Below are 23,618 nucleotides of genomic sequence, written 5' to 3'. Positions count from 1 at the left end.
TAAGTGTGATAGAACAAAATGTGCCCCACCAATAGCGCCTTGGTCAGTTATAAATGCAAGAGATGCACAGCCCTCAAGGAAGCATATTTATTTCTTGTGCTAATGGCTTCATTTTGTCATTTGACTGGTATTTATTGAGCATTAGCACAAAATCATTAGCACACAAAAAATCTGAAAATGAGAAAGAAATAGGTGCAGAACAGCATCTCAAGTTCAGATCTCACTGTGAAGAAACATTTTATAAATTGGCTCTGTAATTGAGGAGCATTTGAAGAACTTTTGGAAGGTCTGAAAAAAATATCCTGAACTAAAATTTAGATTACTTTTATATTACAGAAAATTTTTTATAAAATATCTGAAACAAACAGGTTGTAATTAGATGGATAAGTACAAATACTACACTTGGCCTAAGTCAGAAGGCTGAGAAGCAATTACAGGTTATATATGTTACTTCAAATTTAGGTATGGCTTTTTGTCATTCTGCATTTCTGCAGACTGTCAACATTAGAACAGCTGACTGGAGAACAGCTTAGAAAGTAGGTCCTGGGGTATTTGCCTGCTCTTAGGCTCAGCTGTTCTGAGCGTCTGATAGTGATAGAACATTTGTAGTCTTGTCACGTGGTATACATCTTTCATCTATTCATCCTGCCTGCAACTTTTTGCTTTCTTGAAATCTTCGGAGTTTTTTTTTTTTATATATATATATATATACATATATATTGAGAAATATAGCAAATGCTCTATTTAAAATCTCTCTTGTTTCTTCCAAACTTCTGAATGACTTTAGATTCACAAGATTCATCGTGATTCAGGAGACAATTCTCAGACAGGTAAGAATACTTTGATTTGACTCTAATATGTGTAGACTAATATGTGTAGAAGGCAATTGTGGGTTCAAGTTTAATTGCTCTGAAGAAATTTAGGTTGACATTTGCCATGCCAAAACATGGATTGCTAAAATCCAAGTGCTAACATTAGATGGTTGGAGAGCCAGAGAGAAAATAGGACCCTTTAAAAATTCCTTGAATCTTCATCCATGCTTCCCCCATCTTGGTGTTCTTTTTTCTTGGTTAGAGACTACTAAGAACAGATAAATTCAAAATAGAGTGGCTCAAAAGTCTAGAGGAGACTGGTTGGATTGGAAGCAGATGAGACTATGGTGGTGATTCAACTATGTCCATTCTTTCCTTTCTTTGCAATAAGTGGTGACTGACCATCCAATGAGAAAATGTGGCTAGGCCCTCGCCTGGTAAGAAGGTGCCCTGAGATCCTATTTCAACTGGGCAAGACTCTGATCCTTGGTTTCCTGTCAAAAAAATGAATATCAGGCAAAGGACAAGTAAATATTTTAAGTTAGATCACATAAGACACAGGTTTCTATGACTGTAGTGTTCAGATTAACTTTATTGTACTTCTGCTTTACTTTATGCTGTATAAATACAATTCAGGTTTTGTTCTTATTTTTACCATTTTTTAGTTGAATCAGATTTCTTAGGACAGTAAAGTGGTTTTAAAAATTGACATACAGAGGAGTGAGGTGGCCACACACCTGTAATCCCAGCAGCTCTGGAAGCTGAGGCAGGAGGATTGCAAGTTCAAAGCCACCATCAGCAACTTAGCAAGCCTTAACTCAACATAAAAAATAGAAAGGGCTTGGGATGTAGCTCCGTGGTAAAGTGTGGCTGGGTTCAATCCCCAGTCCTCCTCCCTCAAAAAAATTTTATGTAGAAAAATGCCCATGACATTATGAAGTGGAAACAGCAAGTAGTGAAATTATATGATAAAATCTATGCGTATCTAAAGAGATTCATATGCAAATGAACAGATGTAGTGTGTGTTGATGAATCTCCCCAAACTTCCCTAAGTTTTAATGGTTATTTTCAAAATGATATTTTACTTATGTAACTCAATAACCCTTTATGATAATCTTCATGCCCATGTTGTAACAAAGCATCAAAAGACAAAGACATCATTTTACTACTGGTAATACAAATAATTTTGTGTGTCTTGATGAATTGAAGAGAAAGTGGTTTATTATTTGTTAAATTATTTTCTAGAGTTAAAAAGCAACCTTGCTTTCTTTAAAGAATAAGAGGAAAACATGTAAACATTACCTATGAATGTGCTGAAAACTAATCATTTCTTCTCTTCTGATCTGAAATCCTAAGAACCTCACTCATTCAGGTATAAGAACAGGAGGAAAGAGTCCATTGATGTGAAATCCATATCATCTCGAGGCAGTGATGGTAAGAAGTTTTGAAGATTTTTTTGACCTTTTTAAAATGTAGAAAATGATAGAAGAACATGGTCAAGAATTCATCAGCATACAAATTCCAAGAAGAAATATTTCAACTAAACTGTCTCCCACCCCCCAAGTAAGCTGAAAATTTTTTGGAGTTTTGTTAACTTTTTTTTTTATTCCTTTTGTGGTTTTTGTCTTCTCTTTGAAGGCTCTATATACTTTTTCCTTCATGGTCTAAGTTGTGTCAGGCCACATAACCACCTAAGCAGCTCAGCTTCCATAGCTCGCCAAGGTCATTCTTGGTACTAGAGGTTAAGGTGGGGCCAACATCCTGGCTTCCCGACTCTGACACACACCCGTTTTTCCATGTACCTGTTACATGCACTTACTTCCCCTTAAAAAAATGTCACATAAACTGTGAGTCAGAATTTAGCAAAACATTTCTGCCCTGCAAGGCAGAATTTAGCAAAATACTTTTTGAGTTCAATGAATCAGGCCAACAAACCAGTTGGATTTGTGGAGAGATGGAAAAGTCAAGGGCAATTCTGAAATGTCATTCCTAGGTACTTGGGAAATTAGAAGTAATAGTTACAGAAATAGGAGAGTCCCTAGGTGTGGCCAGGTTGGGGTTAAGAGAAGATGATGCATTTTATTTCAGTGGAGGTGCCTGGGAAGCTGAAATGCAAGACTGGGGCTGGGGCTAGAGATGTGGGTTTGGGAATCCTAGAGGTACAAATGAGGCCATGAGCAGAAGAACTTCTCCAAGGATTGTGTGTGTGGTAAAAAAACAGAGGGTCTAAGCCTAAGCCTGAAGGCCCACCTTCAGTGAAAAGGCACAGGAATAGGAAAATTGAAGAGAACAGAGAGGGTGGGGTGAGCCTTGTGAGCACAGTGTCACAAGTCAAGAACATGGAGGCGGCAAGAAACAGGGTGGCCAGCAGTGTTAAATGCTAGAGAGCAGAGCTCAAGAACCAAGAATGGATTAATAGATCTCACTCATTTTGTTTTGTTTTGTTTTTGTTCATGGTAGTGGGGATCACATGCTAAGTCAGTGCTGTCCCACTGAGCCACATACCTACCCCTCATTTGGTTTTTATTTGGCAACTGTAAAGGCATGAGGAGGAGGTGGCTGTTGCCTGTCATGGAAAAGAGAGTTGTATGAATTGTGATTTAAAGGAATAAATAGAAAGGTCAAGTAGGAAGCCCAGATATGAGGGAGGTAGCTGAAATAGTGCGAAATGAAGAGTCTAGAGATGATTTGTGGAACAAGATGAACTGACTGACATGGAACGAAAGTGATTGAGACCAAGGATGTGCTGTAGAGAATACAGATTGAAATATTTTGAGATAGGTTGATGATACAATTAGATAAACATATAGATGGAAAAAATCATGGATGAGGAACTTGAACTGGGTTAGTTCGGTTTGGGGAGATTTTGGGGGGTGGGTATCATCATGTCTCCAACATGGGCAAAATTGAGGTGAAAGAGCACAGGCAGGGCCCGCAGTGGCTGCCACCTGGACCCTGGAGCAGGCAGCTCTGCTGATGTTGGCTGGATTGATTGTCTCATCTAGGAAATGGAGACCCAATCTCTCCTGCCTACCTCACAAAGGAAGGTGAGAAGGTCTGATGAAAACAGTGCTTTTAAAGTGAAGTTCTACCTTTTGAATTTTAAACCACATGGAAGCAATAGCTATTCAAAAAATAAAGTCATTTTTAAATGTAGGTTTCTACAGCTAACAGCTGGATCTACCATGAGCTCTGGGTGTTATGAACCTAAAGGCTCAGGAACAAAGTTTGAGTGGCCCCAATTTATACCGAGAGTGAGCTTGGTCTGGTGCCCATACCTTGCCTTGACCTGTACCTTCCCTCCAGGCTGCACAGTTAATCAGTCATGTGGCCAGCAGCTCAAGACTGAAAGTGATGGAATTGCCCCAGGGCTTAGTGACTTGTGGAAAAGGGAGTTCTGGGGATCATTAGGCTCTTGGAATCAGCCATCTACTGAATTTCCCTGTGTGGACCAGGAACTTGTCAAGCCTTCCTTCTGCCAAAGTCCCAAGCCAGATCATCGTTCCTGGCTTGGGCTAGTCATGGTTGAGCTGTCAACCTTTTGGGAAAAAGAGATGGGTGAATTCCTTATTTCTTTGGTGGGAAGGTGGTCCCAGGAGAGGCTCCAGGTTCACGAATTTCTTACCTACACTTGGCCATGCTGAGCCTGAACCAGATCATAACTTACTTTCCTTCTCACCAGCACCAAGCTTGCAGAATCGTCGCTATCCATCCATGGCAAGGATTCACTCCATGACCATTGAAGCTCCCATCACAAAGGTGAGTGGCAGGTGCTGCCTTCCCTCTGCAGTCAGGGTCTGCTATTCCTGGGCTGTATTCTGGAGATACATTCTACAAATGACATGGAGTTCATGGTCTAGTGGGAGAAACAGATATTAAGCAAGCAAACATAATAAATAAATGTACAGTTATAAAATACAGTAAGTGCTAGGAAGGAAAACCACAGGACTCTCTGAGAGAAAATGAGAGTAGAGTCCAAATGTAGGCTGGGTGAAAAGGTGGTCAAGGAAGGTCTCTCTGTAGAGACAGTAATGTTAGAAGCAAAACTTGAAGCATGTTGGTCCAGAAGAGAAGACTACAGGGAGCAGGAATGGCAAGGAAGAAAGTACTAAGTTATTTTTCCAGATGAAAGGAAGTCAGGGAAGCAGGAGCTTGGTGAGTAGAGGGCAGAAGATGATGGTGTGGTTTGTGTGGGGCTTGGCTCATTCTGGTCAATTGGGCCATAAGAAGGCTGTAATAGTTCATATGCAGCAGAAATCATTGAGCTTAGCCTAGGTGTGGCATGATCAGGTGTGTAAATGAGAAGCACACTCAGCTGCCATGTCGACAAAAGACCAATTCGGGGCCTTTCTCAAATTCTAGGCAAGAAATGGGGTAGCAGGACTAGAATTCAGGCAGTGGAGGTAAAGAGAAATGAATAGCTCCAGAAATGTTTAGGGTTACAATCATCCGGAGTTGTCAGAATGGGGAGAGGAATGAGGGAAAGTGACCTGCCAAGCAGGGTCTCCAAGGTTTCTGGCTAGAGCATGAGGTGGATAGAAGTGCTCTCTACTGCAGTTTAGGAACCAGAGAGGGAGCACAACTTTTGTCTTTGATTTTTTTTTAAAAAATGTTTATTTGCTTGCTTTGGGGGAAGGGAAACAAGATCATGAGTTTAGTTTCAGACATGTACAGTATTCCAGTAGATATGTCCGATAGGCAGCTAAACTACAAGTCTGGAGGCTGGAGGTATATTTCAGAGCTCTTAGTTTTGGATCATTTGTGTCCAGAGTCATGGAAATAAAATATCATTCCTGGAAGGTCCACAGAATGAGAGAGAGGACCAGAACCAGTATCTGAGGAACTCTAGCCTGGAGAAGAAAGCTAGAGAATGGTCAACAAAGGAGCCTGGTTCAGAGGTGGGAGGACATAGGACAGCATGATCACAAGCAAAGTATGCTTCAGCAAGTTGGAGGGGGTGACTTTTGAACAGTAAGATATATCATGCACTATTTTTTTTTTCTAGATTCCAGACCTATATAAGACTTTTGGGAAGTAGCATCTTTATATTTATAATTTATAATTCATTTTATTTATTCTTGCTTTCTTCCTTAGGTTATAAATATAATCAATGCAGCCCAAGAAAACAGTCCCGTCACAGTAGCAGAAGCCTTGGACAGAGTTCTAGAAATTTTACGGACCACAGAATTATATTCCCCTCAGCTGGGTACCAAAGATGAAGATCCTCATACCAGTGATCTTGTTGGAGGCCTAATGACTGTGAGTGATGAGGAAAAGCCAGAATGCAGAGGGACCACATCAAGTACCTTCTAGTATACATCTAACATGTAAACTGTTACCTGTAGTTGCAGAAATACCTGTTGTGTAGAATAACATCAGTATAACCAAGAAGCAACTGCATTAATTTATGTATTATGTGTGATGATTCTAAAGTGATTCTTGCATTTATTTTTTCATAAGGCTGATTGACCACAGCAATGGGAGATAGCCCTTCTGAATTCCTACTACAGTAAGGAGTGAATCAGCGAGTGATTGAGGGCTAAACATGCAAGATGGGAATGACATAGGCCTTGTGTGCTGCTTATTCCTCTTGGTCTAGATTATAGTATTGGATAAGGGTCACAGTTATATTTCCTTGGATCTCTGAATTTACCTACACAGTTGGCCCTCTGTATCCATGGCGTTCTGCTCTGCAGGTTCAGCCAACCACAGAATGACAACCAGCAAAAGAAAAGGAAAAAAACTCCACACATAAGACAGTAGAACATGTGCAGACTTTTTTGGTCATTATTCCCTAAACAATGTAATAACTGTTTGCATTGTATTAGGTGTTACCAGTCTGGAGATGATTTAAAGTACATGGACTACATGGAGGATGTATACTGGCTGTATGCAAATATCATGCCATTTTATATATAATGTTAGCATCCTCAGATTTTAGTATACAGGGGTGGCCCTGCAACTAATCCCCTGAAGATACCAAGGAATGATTGTGTAATGAAAGGGTTTGTATTTAGACAACAGCAGTTTCCAGAATCTTAGCTATAGAATCCTTTCTTTAGATAGAATCCTTTTCTTTAGTTTATATAAAGTTCCATTTATAATTAGATAAAAGCAGTGGGGGCAAGAGGAGGAACCACCCCTGTCGACACACCAAGAAACAGCACTGGTGTGTAAACACCAAGAGCAGCTGAAGTTTAAGGACTCAGCCTGCTGTAATGTTTTCCTGTGAACTCTTTGGTTTTAATCATCTATTAGCAAATGAAGAAAAAGAAGAAAACTAAAATTATTTGTTTGGGCTCCTCATCAGATGCTAAAACTAGCCTAAGAGCCATGTAGAAGTTTAATTTTTAAGGTTGCTCTCTAGCCCTGCCTCCAAATACTGAGTGTTGCTTGGCTTTCCAGTCTATTCTCTGCCTATATTTTGAGTCACCTCCTGTTCCTTCCTTGGTCCTGGGCTGGTCTTGGCTGCCCCATTACAATGAAAGCATAGACTTAAACTTCTAGAGAACACTGTCAAGGGACTGGCAAGAGGGTAGCCACTGCAGGGGCAGCAGCAGGAGAATGCTTGTTCCAGGAATAAGCTTCCTGCCTCCCTCCCCCATTGCTCTATCTTCTTGGGCTTCCTGCCCAGATAATGCTGTGAGGACCCATACAGATGTCCACCTCATTTTTGTTTGCCTTTTAAAATTGGAGAAAGAAAGGCAAAGAAGAAAAAACAAACAAAGAAACAGAGAATCACCATCCCTGACTTAGCGGAAGGACAGGTGTAGCTGCGGTTACTTATCTGCTCATCTGTAGTTTAATATTAAGCTATTGACCTAAAGATCCAGGTTGTGACTTCAGGGAACCCCTTCATAACTATTAGCACTTTAAAACTTATACACATTTTCCCCAGATAACAAGCAATTTTAAATGATCCTTAAGCAAAGATATAAATAGTGAAGTACTTAGGAATGAAAGGTGGAGGCAAGGATTTCAGATTCAAGAAGCTTTACAGGATCTGGATCAAGTTTAAGAGCCAATAAATGGCAGAATACTGAAATTCTGTCCACTCTTATTTTGCTTCTCCTCAAACCCAGAATTTTTTTTTTAAAGGTTAGCAGCAATGCCCACATAAAATGTGGCTAGAAAAAAGTAATTTAGTTTCTAGTAAAAAATTGGCCCAACTCCTTGGAGATTTTATATTAGAAGGTGACCCCAAAATGTGGCCCATGGTTCTGGCTCTTCAAAATGCAAATCTGAGAACATAAGAATAACAGTCCCTATGAGGGACTTTGGACATATCAAAAGCAAAATCCAGAGCAAAATCTCTTCTATGATTTCAGTTATGGGGCTTCAAAATGCCAGAAAAGATGCCATGATAACTGAGCCAACCCGCAGCTTGGGTGTGAGGCCTGCACAAAGTCATGCCCACTTTAGACCCAGTTCACCTCTTGGGACAATAGCCCTGGAATAGAGGGTATCATCTGTCTGACAGCTATGGTTCTGATTTAATTTTGAGCTCTGCCTCTATGTGGGGTTGCAGATTGAGTGGTTGTTCAGGATTCAGAGCTCTGGCTAATGAAGGAAATGAGAGAACAATGATGATACGTAAACGTGCTTCTAACGGCATCTCATTTTTATTCCAGGATGGCTTGAGAAGATTGTCAGGAAATGAGTACGTGTTTACAAAGAGTAAGTTCTCATCCCTTCACCTGTTATAATAAGCCATTGTTAGCCTGTGCCATCGCCAGTGTTGAAATTATCGTTTCAGCAGGGACGGGGCTTGGTATTACTTCCAGTTGATCTCACTTGAGTTTGTACCTCTTTATGGCTCCTATTTGAAATTAGGTCTCCTAATTAAAAGGTCTTCTAATTATTCAGCACTGCAAGATTAAGAATTGCAAACCTCTATACATTTAGACAGTCATACTGACTGACTTATTTCCTGTTTGGGGTTCTCGAGGTTTCGCAGTGTTAGAGCAGGACCTTGATGTGAACAATCTTTCTACCTTTGGAAGTTCAAGACTTTCTTTCTAGTGGCAACCATGAAGATGATGACAGGTGCTCAGGGGCACTCGGGATCCACAGTTAACCAGCCTCCCATTCCATCTGTTTGCTCAGATGTGCACCAGAGTCACAGTCACCTCGCAATGCCAATAACCATCAACGACGTTCCCCCTAGTATTGCCCAATTACTCGATAATGAGGAAAGTTGGGACTTCAACATCTTTGAATTGGAAGCGGTTACACACAAAAGGTATATGACATCTCTTGCTGTAGTCTAGGTGGGATTGATGGCCATGTTCAAGGCCTTCAGGTCTGGAAACTTAGAGGGAGGTGTATGTCCTGAGTCAGCTCCTTTACAGAGTGGGAAAGATCTGGGAACAGCCCAAGTGTCCTCTGATCTCAGGGCACCCCTTTGTGCTAGTGAGCCAGGAGTTCTAAGTGTTTTCGTTCCCAAACTTGTTGAAGCTCCACCCTATAAAATGAATTTGAGGCAGGGCTCAGTGGCACACACTTGTAGTCCCAGCTGATTGGGAGGCTTATACCGGAGGATTGCTTGAGCCCAGAAGTTTGGGGACAGCCTGGGCAACATATTGAGACTCTGCCCTCAACACCCCCACAAACACCCCAAAATGAATTCAAAAGCTCTCTAGCTTTTTCTTTGAATCCAGGCTGTTGGCAGGGAGAAGACTGGAGAACTAGAATAATCTCATTTATACTCAGAGAAGGCTGTTTCTTCCCAGCAGTGCTGGTCTATGGGATATGAATGACTTTCAATAAGTAACATGACTCCAAATGATGTGACTTTGCCATTCCTTTTGTCCTCAGGCTCAGTAGCTTCTGCAGAGAGCACAAAGCAGGTGCAGCACTTATATGGAGACAAGAAGGCACTGCCAGGGATTTCTCCTGGTTGTCAGAGTCACCAAAGGGCCTGTGACTTACAGATAATATAGATGTAGTTTGGATTGACACTCAGGAGGCACCTAGTTGAAGAAGTGGCTGGGGAGAAGATGTATCTCCTACTAATTTGGGGAGATGTTTTTATGCCTCTGTTCAAGTAAACTAAGAAGAAAAGGAAAAAAAAAATGCCTCCATTCCCCAATATCAGCAAAGAAAACAGTTTCTGGGCTAGTTAATTCAATGCAACAGGGTTTGTCTTCCTATTTTGCAGGCCGTTGGTTTACCTGGGCTTAAAGGTCTTCTCGCGGTTTGGAGTATGTGAATTTTTAAACTGTTCTGAAACCACTCTTCGGGCCTGGCTCCAAGTGATCGAAGCCAACTACCACTCCTCCAATGCCTACCATAACTCCACCCATGCTGCGGATGTCCTGCATGCCACAGCTTTCTTCCTGGGAAAGGAAAGAGTCAAGGTAGGATTTTGATGTCTTGATCCAACTGCCTGCCTGGATCAGAGGTTCAAGAACCCAGGCTTAGTAAATATATTAGGTAAAGAGCTATTTTGCAGCCAACTTGACAGAGGATTTTTGGGGGGTGGGGCAACTACCAAATTGCTCATTTCAGTGTCATAAAGATAATATACCTTTTTCCTAGCCCACCCTTCCCCCAAAATGGTAATTTATGCCACGATAGAGACTCCTTTACATGTGTGGCTGATCCACGAGCCTGTGCTCCAAATATTCATCAGGAGCAGTGTGAAACTGGGTTGCAGGACAGAACTGAATTATTATAGAAAATGGTTGCTAGTTCTGGAGGTTAAGTTATAGTGTCAGGATTTGGCCATTGGTAATGTTATGATCCAGATAATAATGAGCTATGGACTTAACATGCATATGCATATGTTTTGTGTAGGTTGTAGATATGAATTTGTATATCTGTATATAAATGACCTGAGAAAGAGTTCCACATCCCTTAGTCTTACTGAGAGTTCAGTGCTGTCATGCATGAGTGCTGATTTGTAGGGTGGCCTTATGTACTCCCCATGGAAAGTTGGCAGGAGATCACACATTGCCCCACTCTCTCAACTACCATTGATCGCACAATGAAGCTTGTAATCTCTTTGCTACAATTAGAACTAAAACTTAAAATTTGGATACCTTTGGGAGAAAGGTTATATACAGACTGAATTCTCTGTGAATGCTTGACATTAGATTGTTTTCTCAAAACAAGTGTCGATGGGGTATTAAGATCCTGGATGCTTAAGAAGATACTGTGGGACAATTAAAAGGAGTAGAAATGACATCCAAACTGGTGTCATTAGTTTTGCCAGTGACTTATACTATTATTCTGCCTCATCAGTAAGAAAGCGAAGAATGTGGTCCAAGAATGCTTTTGAAGAATTTTGTCTTCTACTTGAAAAAAAAAAAAAAAAGTAGTTGTGATGTCAGCCTGTGTTTGTAACACCTCCCTCTGAGGAGTCACAGCACCTCTGCGTCCCTGCTGTGTGTTCTGCTCCTCCATTTTACTGCTCGATGTTACACAACTGATGTCTTACCACAGCTGAGAACAGCACCCAGGTCATTAACACCAAGATGGCCATGATCCTCGGCAGCTACAGTCTTGAGTGAGAAGCGAACCTCACCTAAACAGCCCTTCTAGGAAAACAGGAGCATGTGATGTGATAAATTAGGAGATGCTTAGTCACTTCATCATCTCCCTGCCCACCCTTCCTCCAAAATAGGTATTTTTTTTCAACTTTAAGTTCTGCTAGTGCATTCAAAGTCTGATTGAGTTTCTTAAACTACAGCTGCAGGAACAAGGCTAACACTGGATATAATATGCTTACAATTAAGACATTTTCTAACTTGGGCAGCCCCTGCCAAAGATTCAGAAAATGTAGGGCTGCAAAGAACCTTGGAGACTTGGGATATTAGAGGCTCTTGAGCTCAGAGGTTTAGTCACCAGCTCAAGATTACCAGGTAGTCCACCATGAGGCACTTGCAATGGGATTTACTCCTAAGGCCTCTTCCATCAGTCCTGTTGCCACTGAAGAAGAAGGTTAGGAAAATGCATTACCTCTTCTTTGATTCATTTGTCCCTCTAATTTCTTAGGGACAGTAAAGCTACAATCTTCTTTTTGTGTGTGCTGGGGATTGAACTGGAGGCCTTATGCATGCTAATAAGCACATGGTCTACCACTGAGTTATACTCCCAGCCCCAAAGGTTAAATACTTTTTTTTTAAGCATTCTTTTTTTCCTAACCTTTATTTTGTATTTATTTATATGTGGTGCTGAGGATCGAACTTAGTGCCTCACATGTGCTAGGCAAGTACTCTACCACTGAGCCACAGCCTCAGCCCCCGAAAGCTCAAATTCTTAATGTCACTATTACAAAGTATTCTCTATCCAGCCATAGACACATTGATCCCAGGGCTGACAGGCCCCTTCAGTTTGTTATGGACCCCATTATTTTCCCCTCTTAACTGATTCATAGGAACCACTGCCAGTAGAGGCCAGGACAGCCAGCATTCCTTTTTCATTCTCTGGACCTAAATGACTATCATGAAAAGGAACCATTTAAAAGGCTGACCCAGAATGGAACCCACTCAGCCAGTCTTTCTCATGGGATCCAAAGCTACTTCTGGTTAAAGAAGTAAAACACATACAGGGTTATCTGCATGTCCAGAGATTTGGAATTTCACCAGCTGAGGGATTGGGAGTTTCTCCACAAATGCCCCTTCACCACCACCACCTCAGCAGGGCCTTGCTTCTCCTCTCTCTTTGATGGTGATCTAGCCTGGTTTTCTGTTGCCACCTCTCAGCCATTTCTTACAAGATGGTGCATTGTTAGTCCTCACCAAATGGCAGGACACAGCCTATTATTGGTACCTTTGTAAAAGTATCGTTGGCATTGTGTTTTTGGTTTAAATCAGTGTAAACTGGATGGAAAGGCAGGTATTCTCTGGCACTGCTTGTGTTTTCTACTCTAGTTACTTGAATCTATCTCAATGAATAGTTTAAAATTAAATTAAAAATTAAATTGAGGGGGTTGGGATTGTAGCTCAGTGGTAGAACACTTGTAGGGCACTGGGTTCGATCCTCAGCACCACACGCAAAAATAAACAAATAAAGATATTGTGTCCATCTACACTAAAAATGTAAAAATAATGCTAAACAAATAAGTTGGCCCCCAGTTCCATGCAGGATTAGATATATTACAGGAGCACTAGCTGGAGGCCCAGAGCTTGGCCCCAGGGGTCCTCACTGTATAGGTAGAATCACTGAAGATTGAGCCCAAGTTGAGGCAGTTCTGAGTCCTGAGCTTGGAGATAGCTGACCACCCCTGCAGGTTACAGTGGCCTCTTCTGATAGGACTGAAATGGGGTCAGTCATGCTTGCTTGACCTGGTTACCACCACAGACTGTACCCTGAGAAGAGTCAAAAAGAATAACATCACTGCTGCTTGGGAAACCTGGTCAGGTTGCCTGGGACCAATCCAGGATTGCTTACCAGCTCCATAAGGTAGGATTCAAAATGGAAATGGCTCCTTTTCAGGGGAACAGAGCTTTCAGCAAAGCACACAACAGCCTTAAGCCAACACAAGCACCAGCAGCCTGTGTCAGGGATCTGTACTTCAGGTTCAGCCTTCCTCACCTGAGCAGCAGTTTCCCTCCCACAAGCCTGTCAGCAAGTTGGGCACACCAAAAATTATGGCCACACCTCCAGCTTCATCCTGGGGACCACATTCTCCCTTTCTCCCTGTCCTTTAGCCACGCTGATCTCTCTAGTTTTCCTGAATAACCCTTTTGCTTATTTGCTCTCAGGAACTTCATCTAGGCTATTCTTATCACTTGTTGCCTGATTAATTCCTATTTATTTTTCAGGCCTCAGCATAAAAGAGAATCACTTCCTTAGAAAAGCCATCTCTGGCCACCCTCAGTACCTGTGTCATCCAGTTTGGTAGCCATTAGCCACACATGGCTATTAAAATTAAATAAAGTTAAAAGTTTAGTTCCTCCATTACAGGGACCACATTGCAAGTTTCCAGTAGCTACACATGACCAAGGTTTACTGTATTGAGTAGAACAGACGGAAAACATTTTCATCGTCATAGAATGCTTATTGGATGGTGTTGCCCGAAATTAGACCAGGTCCCGTGGATATTGTCTCAAAGCATTTGTACATTCTCTCTTAGTACCACTCACAGTTACTTCTATTTGTGTGTCTTTAAAACTTATTTCTGTTTCTCCCTCTAGATTATAAACTCCATTAGTGCAGAGACTGTCAATATAAATCATTGCTGTAACTATGATACTATGCCTGATAACTGGTATCCAGTAGGCATCTAATAATTACTGAATGAATTAACTCCAAGAATGACATCTCTTTCATAACAGGAACCTGTCTGATAACTTTCTCCTAAAGCTTCAAGTTAAGAATATACTTGTATCCCCAGATGCTCTGGTTTGGGTTCTTAATTTGCATAATGAAAGCGTTAGAGTTTCTCTTCTTGCCTTTGCATTCTTAGCTGCCAGTGCCCCCTTAACTTTGGGGTCCTGCTAAAATTATACTCCTCCAAGATCCTCTACTGCTGGGCCCTAATCACTCTACCATTATATGAATAGTGCTGTCACATCTGTGCTCTTTACTACTAGCACTCTCAAGGTATTTTCAGAAGTGGGCATACAAAATAAGTAGTATTTGTCATGTTAGGCTACTCTGCTGTATCTGTCATAGAAGAGAGTCACAGCGATACCACACAGCATGCAATTCAGAAGGCCTTTGACTTTTTCCTGCAGAACTGGAGTTTATGAATTCTAGGTTAGGGTTTAGGTATCAACTACAACTGCAACTTGGGGTTCCATTTCCCTCCAGATAACACAGCATCATAAGGTGACATGATGTGTCCAAGGCCACTGCTCAGCTAAGGCTAGGTCTCCAGAATCCAATGGGTAATGTTCAACGTCATTTCCCCCTTATCCCAGGGAAGCCTGGATCAGCTGGATGAGGTGGCAGCCTTGATTGCTGCCACAGTTCATGACGTGGATCACCCAGGAAGGACCAACTCTTTCCTGTGCAATGCGGGCAGTGAACTCGCTGTGCTCTACAATGACACTGCAGTCTTGGAGAGTCACCATACAGCCCTGGCCTTCCAGCTCACAGTCAAGGACACCAAGTGCAACATTTTCAAGAACATTGACAGGTTTGTTATGCTTGGACTCCTGTGCTCAGGTTTGCAAAGCTAAAATCAGCTTTCCCTGACTTCTCTGAATATTCTGCTTCCTCTTAGGGGAAAGTGGAAATTAGAATAGTTGTAGCATTGTATCTGATAACAAAATAATAACCTTAGACTTGTAAACTTAATTTTCCTTTTCAGACTGCCTTTGTTTTTAAATCTCAATGTTGTTCAGTTAGTTCATGAAAATGTTTTATATACTATGAAGACTGCTTAAATATTGATTGTATTACTAATTAGACTAGCAGATATTTTTACCCTCTCAGGAGGACATCTTATCTTTTGTGTAATGCAAAGAAATGTGTCCTCTACTGTTTTTTCACAGCTCAGTTTTTGGCCACTTAAAATTCTATCTCAGGAGGTTTCAGTAGAAGTGCTGGAGTCCAAAGGGTTGGGAAGGGTTTCCTCACTGTGAGTTCTCTTCTGCTGAAAGCTGGTGAGATGTGACCAGACAGGAACAATTCTTCTTGCCTATGAGCAGCCCTGAGGTCAAGCTATGGGTATTTCTTGTGCAGTGGTTGGGCAGACTCCTAGTAGAGGGCACAGAGCTCACTTGGGCCTCAAGACTGCTTGTCTATCCGAGCTTATCACTTTGGTCTCTAGAAATCTGGGGAAATTAGTTTCAAGTATCAAGGACTTGTTTGTAAACTTTTACAGAAAGTATTTTTCTAATAGATAATTTTATTCAGCCCCTCCATTTTGGCTCTTAAAGTTAGAAAGTGATAGAAATTAGATAGTAATTTGGGGTTGATGTTCTATCCATTATGACTTCTAGTAGTTGCAAGCTAGGAATTGCTTATTAATAGGAAAACCTCCTCCAATTTCATCAGAAGAAGAAATCATGACAGTTTTCTGCATAGGAGTCTGTTTGCACAGAATTTAGAGGGACAGCTTAGCAGGGTGCTATCCCAGCCTATCACTTTCTCCTCCCTGTGCCTCCCTGTTTGCAAGGAAAGGGAGAAGGGACTCACATTGTAAAATAAGTGTACAACACACAACAGTTACCTTCTTTTCTTTTAATATTCATGATTAATATGAGGGTCACCTGTCACTGGGGACAATGAATAGTGTCCACAATCCTGGCTTATTGGAAGGATGAACAGGCAAATGTTTCTGTGATCTGTACCCTTTTACCTCTGGCTAGCTTTCTCCCAGGCTGTGGGAAGCATGGTGAAAGGCAGCAGAACAGTTCTAATTTGGGATATGATGTGAACAAGGCTCTTTGTCTTCTGGTTATTTTAGGAACCATTATCGAACACTGCGCCAGGCTATTATTGACATGGTTTTGGCAACAGAGATGACAAAACACTTTGAACATGTGAACAAATTTGTGAACAGCATCAACAAGCCAATGGCGGCTGAGGTAAGCATTTCCCATGTGATGAGACACATCAAACTGCACTTTGATATGTGAGCACCTACTCTGGCATGAAAGCATTTTCTCCCTCTTGAATACAAGATGGTTATTTGCTTAGAGTTGGTAAAGGGTTGAAAGTCCTGGCTACTTCTTTTCTTGGGGATAAGAATAGATTGACAGTGTTCATAGCAACTCTGAGTTCTTTTTTAAAAAAAAGTTCTCAGATAAAGCCAGTGGTGATGAAAGTATGGTAGGCCCAGAGAATTTGCTGGAAGGAGCCCATAGACCAGCACAGACTAGCATGAACAGTGGCATTTTTGGGGAGCCAGGGTCTTTCTAATTCTGCTCTCGGAGCTCTTAGGAGAGCTCACAGTTGGAGAATATTTTAAAAAACCTTATTCCTGTGACTCATCTTAAAAGCATGCTAGTATCCAAAGACTATAATGAAAATGGGAAGGATTAGAGAAGAAAAGGGCAGTTGTTTTTCTTTTTTAAGCTTATTGTTGTACCTTGGACCTGCCTTAAGGTCCTTACAAATCTGGGTTTTAGGAACGAGGGACAGAGAGTTCACATTTCTATTGTTTAAGATTAAATCAACTGTCCTCTGAAACCATGAAGCTGTTCGTAGCCCTGCAAAGGTAGAAAAGCATTCTGCTCAACTTCTGGAGCAGAAGAGGTTGGAGAAATGGATGGATGATGAATGGCTATCTTTAAGGTAACATGATGATCAGTAAGCAGACTGTAGAACACATCATATGACCAACTGAGAGGGAAGGACAGTGTCCATCTCACCAGTATTGAGCCCCTCCCAACAGGAACTCCACAGTAAATGCCACGGCTCTCCCCTTCCACCAAAGTCTTGTGGGAGCAAGTATCTAAGGATTTTGAGGATAAAAACTACACAAAATCATAGAATTTAGAATTGGAAAGGTCATCTATCCAAGTAAGACACAACTTTATATTGAGATTTATGTTTTACTGTGGGGTCTAATAGTAAGCAGTATCTTCCCATTGCTCAGCAATTGGAACAATCTTTTGAAAATATTCTGTCTGTCAATGCTTTAATAAATAAGTCCAGTCTCAAAACAAAATGAAAACTCCCTAAATGTCCTACAGTCTCTCAGTTTGGCAGAGTCCTAGAAAACTAATTAACTGTTTCCACATGATTAAATCAATGGTGCCTTTGAGAGTGGAGAATAGCTTCCCAGGCTCTGTAACTGGCCTGTGACTGCATGTATGTCCACCTACTCTCAGACCTGGCTGTGGGGCTCAGAACCACTGATATCCTCCCATTAAGCATGTATCAGTGCATGACCATTGTTTTAGTCAGATTTTTTTTTTTTTTTACTGCTGTGACCAAAAGACCTGACAAGAACAATTAGAGGAGAAAAAGTTTATTTGGGGGTTCACAGTTTCAGAGGTCTCCGTCCATAGAAGGCTGGCTCCATTCCTCAGGGCTCAAGGCCAGGCAGAACATCAAGGTGGAAGAGTGTAGTGGGGAAAAGCAGCTCAGGACATGATGATCAGGAAGCAGAGAGAGAGAGAGACAGAGACAGACAGACACTGAGACTCTTCTCAATAAGGACAAAATATGTACCCCAAAGGCACACCCCCAGGGACCCACCTTCTCTAGTCACACACTACCCATTTACAGTTACCATCCAGTTAATCCCTGTTAGGGGATTAACACACTGTTTGGGTTAAGGCTCTCAAATTGCAATTGTTTCACCTCTAAACCCACCAACTTTGTCTCACAAATTTGCTTTTTGGGACACCTCACATTCAAACCACATCAACCATCTCTTCAAATGTCACTGAACACACATACTCCTGCTCTGGCTCACTCTTGCTCCAACTACCCTAAATTTACATGGCTTACACTCCCTACCACCCAGTTAGATCAGCCAAGAAAACAAAAGTATTCACTTGCCTTGTGAGAATGAAATGAATGGGAGGGGTAGGACAGAAGGTACAGGAGAGGAGGAGCTGGTGATGGGAACTAGGAAAAATAAATGAAGAAATAGTCAAAATGGTGTGTGCCATTTTCCCACCTTTAACATATTAAAGAACTGAAAACTATGCTTTTACACATTTTCTGAAAAACTGGGGGTAAGGGCACCCTCCTTTAAGATTACATACTGAATTGCTCAGACACAAAAATTGCCAGTAGTCTTTACCTCTGGTTAAAAGACTGGAAATAAGGGGGTGGATGGGTGAGAACAGGGACTTTTCACTTTTTAAATACTAGATCATATCACTTGAGTATTTAAGACTATATCAGCATGTTATAAATGGAATTAAGGAAAGAAAAATTCTTGACTGCTGAGTCCAGTCATGCCAAAATAGCCTTGGTGAGTTGAGCACATGTGACTTCACCATCATCGTGAATCAGCCCTAATCTGATCATGTGTTCCAGGTTGAGGGCAGCGACTGTGAATGCAACCCTACTGGGAAGAACTTTCCAGAAAATCAAATCCTGATCAAGCGCATGATGATTAAGTGTGCTGATGTGGCCAACCCATGCCGCCCCTTGGACTTGTGCATTGAATGGGCCGGGAGGATCTCCGAGGAGTATTTTGCACAGGTGCGCTGCCTCCGGGGAGGCTCCACTTACTTTCTAGAAATGGGTCCAAGGCCATAGAACTCTGTGGGTCCTCCAGCTGAGTAACTTCTTATCAATTACTGAACTCTTCCCTGGAAGGAAGCAGTTCTCCTCTCCCTGATAGAGACTTCTGGTTCTGAAGGGGCTAACTAATGTCCAAAGAGAAGTCCCTCTGGGGGAAGGGGGACAGACTGAGCCCATGGAAGTAAATTTTATCCTCAAATTGTCAGATCCTGAATTTCCACAAGAACTAGGAAATCCCCCATTCATTTACCAGTATTAGTGTCTCCATGATGCATTCTGGGAACACAGACATGAGTAAGACATATCCTGCTATGGGTCACTCACATTCCAGTCAGGGAGGGATGTGCACATATATAGGCCCACATGGGGAGCGGGGGAAGAACATCTAAAGGAAGTGTATATATATTAAGTGCTACAGAAATTCACTATTTTTTCCAGATAAAAGGTGAGTTTTGTGGAAGTAATATTAGAGCTATTTTCCCCCCTGAAGGGTATAGAAATGTGTACATGTGGAAATACAAAAAGACTTTCTGGAAAAACAAAGAATTCTATGCAAAATTCATAGGAAATGCAGAATTTTTTATATAAGGAGAGTAGCCACATGTAATTCACCTTCACTGTGGGAGTAAAAAGAGGAATTAAGAAAAATTCAGAAAAGAGGAGACTCTCATGTGCCATTTGAACTATAGCCCTACTTCCAGAGAAAAGCTTCTAAGGATTGGTGTGTATGTGTATGATAGAAGATAAGTAGCCACAGTGATGCATTTTGGGGCATCTGTTTGGCTGGAATATACTACTGAAGGATAATGAATTGGCAACAATGTCTAGCAGGGCTGGGAAGGAGGATGGTCAACAGAGAACCCGGTAAGCTAACTGTAGCTTGCAAGATTGGGTAGGAGCTGCTGAATTGAAGAAAAGTAGGACAGGCAGTTCCGAGCTTGCCAGAAGAGAGGGGGAAAAAAACCAAATTACTCCTTGAACACCAGTTGGATATTTTAAGGCTACTTGATCAACTGTTCTGAAACCAGTGAGCAGAGCCAAACTCTGGTAGGAGGTCATTAATGGGCTTCCTAGAACCCACACAGAGAGGACTTGAAGTCCTACTCCAAGTTATTCTCAGTGTGTGAATGGGGAATGGGAGAGAATCACTGTTAAGTTCACTGATGTAAGCTTCCTACTTAGGCATCATTTTCCCTGAGTCAACGTGACCTAAAAATCAAAAAAGTTACAAACACAGCCTCTGATCAGCTGGCTTCTGGCTTAATATAGCACCAGGAAATGTGGATCTTACTATGCAGCTTAGTGAAGTATGGCTTTATACACATTATACCATAAAGTGCATAGTACCCAGATTTCCATGTACCTTGAGAGAACTGCATAGCTAATACCCAAATCATAACAATCACAGTTTGTCTGTCATTCTTCTGTAAAAATAGTGCTTCATGGAAAAAAGTAGCTAGTTCAGCTCACAACTCAATTGCATAAGTGCCATTCCTGGAGATAATCATCAAACCAGGCTGGTATGTAGCATATGGGCTTTCTGTGTACTTCCCATTTCATCATGCAGAATATTAAAAAAAGACATAGACTCAAAAGGGTGAGATTTAATAAAATTAGGAATTGTTAATGCTTTCAAGAGGTCATTTCTTCAGTGAAACTTTTTTTTTTTTTAAATCGTAAGCACGTGACGGTTAAAATACAATGACTATTGCTGTTGATACCATTTGGTGCCAGTTCCTCAATTTATGTCAAGTTGTCAGAATGATTTATCCACTGTTGCTTCTGTTCTCTTGGTACAAATGTCAATTAGTAGTAGTGGTATGGGTAGTAGTATTGGTCAGACTTTGAAAATAGTTGTGATTTCTAAATAATGAAAACAGATCACAGAAAGGGGCTAAGCCCTAAAATGCTTTAGGAGGGAATGTGGTATAGCATAAAAATAAGAGACTTCTGAGTGTTAGAACCCTGAGTGCAGTCACTTCAGCTTCTGTGGTGGCCAACTTACCTAGGGTCAGGACCTTGCTGAGTTTGTTTCTTTATGTATGAAAGTGGATGGTTACCATGTTCACAGAGTTGTTTGGAGAAACATGCCGTCATTGTGAAGTCTCTTCATGTGCCCATGACCCTGTGTGGTGGTGGTTTTTCTTACAGACTGATGAAGAGAAGAGACAGGGGCTGCCAGTGGTGATGCCAGTGTTTGACCGGAACACCTGCAGCATCCCCAAGTCCCAGATCTCCTTCATCGACTACTTCATAACAGACATGTTTGATGCGTGGGATGGTAAGTTAGTGACTGTTTCGTCACCTACAGAGAACACTTTGTTATACTTTATGAAGATTATCTTTAGTGACATAGGCTGGTCCTAGAGGCAGATTAAAAAAATTTTTTTTCAAAAGTCAGTTGTCAGCTGTTTCTGGCCAGGGAGGTGTGCACTTTGTGTCCCCAGCACCTGGTCCAAAGCCTTGAGTACAGAAGACTCAATGAATGTGACAACTGGATAAACAAGCCTTCACCTCCTCAAAGGATAGGTTTCCAAAGCATGTAGCAGTTTTATTCTTTCATTGGAGGAAACTCCAGAAAGAATGCAAAAAAAAAAAAAAAATTATATCCACACTGAATTACAGGTTAATGTCATTGATGAACAGCTTTCCAAGAAGGATCTGTCTATATTTCAGAAACTAGAGCTTAATGGCTTATCCTCCTAATGTTTGTGTTCATTTGCAGCCTAAGGCCTGACCTTGGGTATGGCTCCAATTATAATCCCAAACTTCCCTCAGAGAGCCCCAGCCTAATAAATGCTCCAGCAATCCAACTTAATGTAACAGATTTCTTTTGATTCTTTTATGTTCTTGCAGCCTTTGCACATCTGCCGGCCCTGATGCAGCACTTGGCGGATAACTACAAACACTGGAAGACATTAGATGACCTAAAGTGCAAAAGTCTGAGGCTTCCCTCTGACAGCTAAAGCCAAGCCAGAGTAGGGGACCTCTTGATCTACAAAGGGCACTGTGAATCACAGTAGTATAAACAAGAGGCTCTCCTTTACAATTATAATGACAGGTATTGGTTAAAGAGCAAATGTTTAATATTTGACCCTGAATCACGCAAGTCCCAAAATTTCATTTTTAGAAAATTATGTTCCATGAAAATAATACATATATGTTCTTTTGAATGATCACTTAGTGACAGAACAAATGTTTGGCAAACTCCTTTGCTGTGCCATCATCCTGTGAAGCCTTGTGGAGCTGATTCACGGTAACTAGCAGGACACGAGAAGCAAAGACCCTGGCACCTATGAGCCCATCCCCTGGATGGTGGCCAAGTAGCTTAGCTAGTGTTCAGCTCATCTCTTGACTACAAAAGTCACCAACATTCTTTAGCTTGACCATTTTCCTCAAGAAAAGGATTCATAAGAAGCTTATCTGAATAGGTATATCTAAGAAAAAAGCTACATAAAATGAGCAAAACAACTAGGACCAAATTATTGATAAAGCTTCAACAGCTTTTATGGCTAGGTGGATCTTCTGGGTTGATGGTATGACACCCCAGTTAGGATGCTGCCTTGGCCTGGTGTGTGCCCCTCTGGATGAGGATCAGCAGCCTGTGTCACCCTCCTTCCTGTGAAAGGAATTCATCTTAACAGAAAGCCATCCATGATTGGGGAGGAAGTGGCACTGTACTTGGGGGGAATCCATGAGCTTCCCTTACTTACGGCTCACAGGGGAGCCACACGGCACTACACTGAGTATTAATATAAAAGCCATTAAATCTGAATGCCCTTGGACAAGCTTTTTTAAAAAAGAAAAATTTATATACATTTGCTGTTAAAAATTTTTATTAAAACAAACTAAATTTTCTGGGTCTAAGCCCATGGCATTTGTCGTGCCGTGCACCACCTACACATATATATTTGGGGAGGGGATGGGGAAGTTTCAAGGTTCAGATATTTTTAACTTATCTATATTTGAGATCATGCCATTTGCTTTAATGATATAAAAAAGGGATTGCAAGATGTGTAAATATACCAGAAAATAGGCATATGGAGAGGCAGTAAATACTATTTTAAGCTATTAACTGTATGCTAAAAGCTTCTAAAGCACAAGTGCATATTTTTATACAGCTCTTTTCACAAGAAGTCAGACTTGAGATTTTCCTTTCTTTACCAGCCAACACTTCTCTGTGTATATGAACATTAGAAGCTCAGCAAAATGTCTTAGTTTTTCTTTCTCTGTACTCCATGCTGCATTCTAAGAGGTATAAACAGAGACTGAATTAATTGAATCACTAATTACTTTGAACACTCAAAACTGGTACATGGGAAGAAAAAAATGACTTACCACTACATAATGTGCCAATGTTTTTTTCTATATTTTGTACCAAAAATGGAAACATATACAACAATTCCATGCGACAAAATGTATCTAAATTATTTTTGTTAGATGATAAGAGAACTTGCTTGGTCAGGATGACAGCCAGCTTTGTATTGTAATGCTGCATTATGTAAATGTGATGAAATGTTTTTGTGAAGTACTTGTAACTAAATTCCTACAGCCATTTTTCATTCCCAACAGCTGTTCTTATTTTACCTCTTTGGCCTAAATTTTTCATAATTTCAAATTTTGGGTTTAGTGTCCTTTATTTCATGAGTCACACACTTTGTTTTCAGAACACATTAAAATCAGGATGCCAGAATCCCATAT

The 23,618-nt window shown here is 41.1% G+C and overlaps 1 protein-coding gene across 5 annotated transcripts in view; it reads left to right on the top strand.

Moving 5' to 3' along the window:
* PDE8B (phosphodiesterase 8B) overlaps positions 1–23,474 on the top strand; it is a 212,931-nt gene extending 189,457 nt beyond the window's left edge. For all 5 annotated transcript variants that reach the window (XM_079143574.1, XM_079143572.1, XM_079143573.1 and 2 more), the window contains 12 exons: positions 788–830; positions 2,169–2,246; positions 4,495–4,571; positions 5,907–6,071; positions 8,444–8,489; positions 8,919–9,054; positions 9,973–10,171; positions 14,684–14,901; positions 16,177–16,297; positions 18,708–18,875; positions 21,069–21,198; positions 21,774–23,474. In XM_079143574.1, coding sequence (XP_078999700.1) covers positions 788–830; positions 2,169–2,246; positions 4,495–4,571; positions 5,907–6,071; positions 8,444–8,489; positions 8,919–9,054; positions 9,973–10,171; positions 14,684–14,901; positions 16,177–16,297; positions 18,708–18,875; positions 21,069–21,198; positions 21,774–21,883 — 1,491 coding nt within the window. In that variant the 3' untranslated portion in view covers positions 21,884–23,474. The remainder of the gene's footprint in view (positions 1–787; positions 831–2,168; positions 2,247–4,494; positions 4,572–5,906; positions 6,072–8,443; positions 8,490–8,918; positions 9,055–9,972; positions 10,172–14,683; positions 14,902–16,176; positions 16,298–18,707; positions 18,876–21,068; positions 21,199–21,773) is intronic.
* Positions 23,475–23,618: the final 144 nt, after the last annotated feature.

This window comes from Sciurus vulgaris (genome assembly GCF_902686455.1).
Source record: "Sciurus vulgaris genome assembly, chromosome: 6".
In the NCBI taxonomy this organism is placed as follows: Eukaryota; Metazoa; Chordata; class Mammalia; order Rodentia; family Sciuridae; genus Sciurus; species Sciurus vulgaris.
Note: the sequence above shows the minus strand (reverse complement) of the source record. Positions and strands in the feature narration are given on the sequence as shown.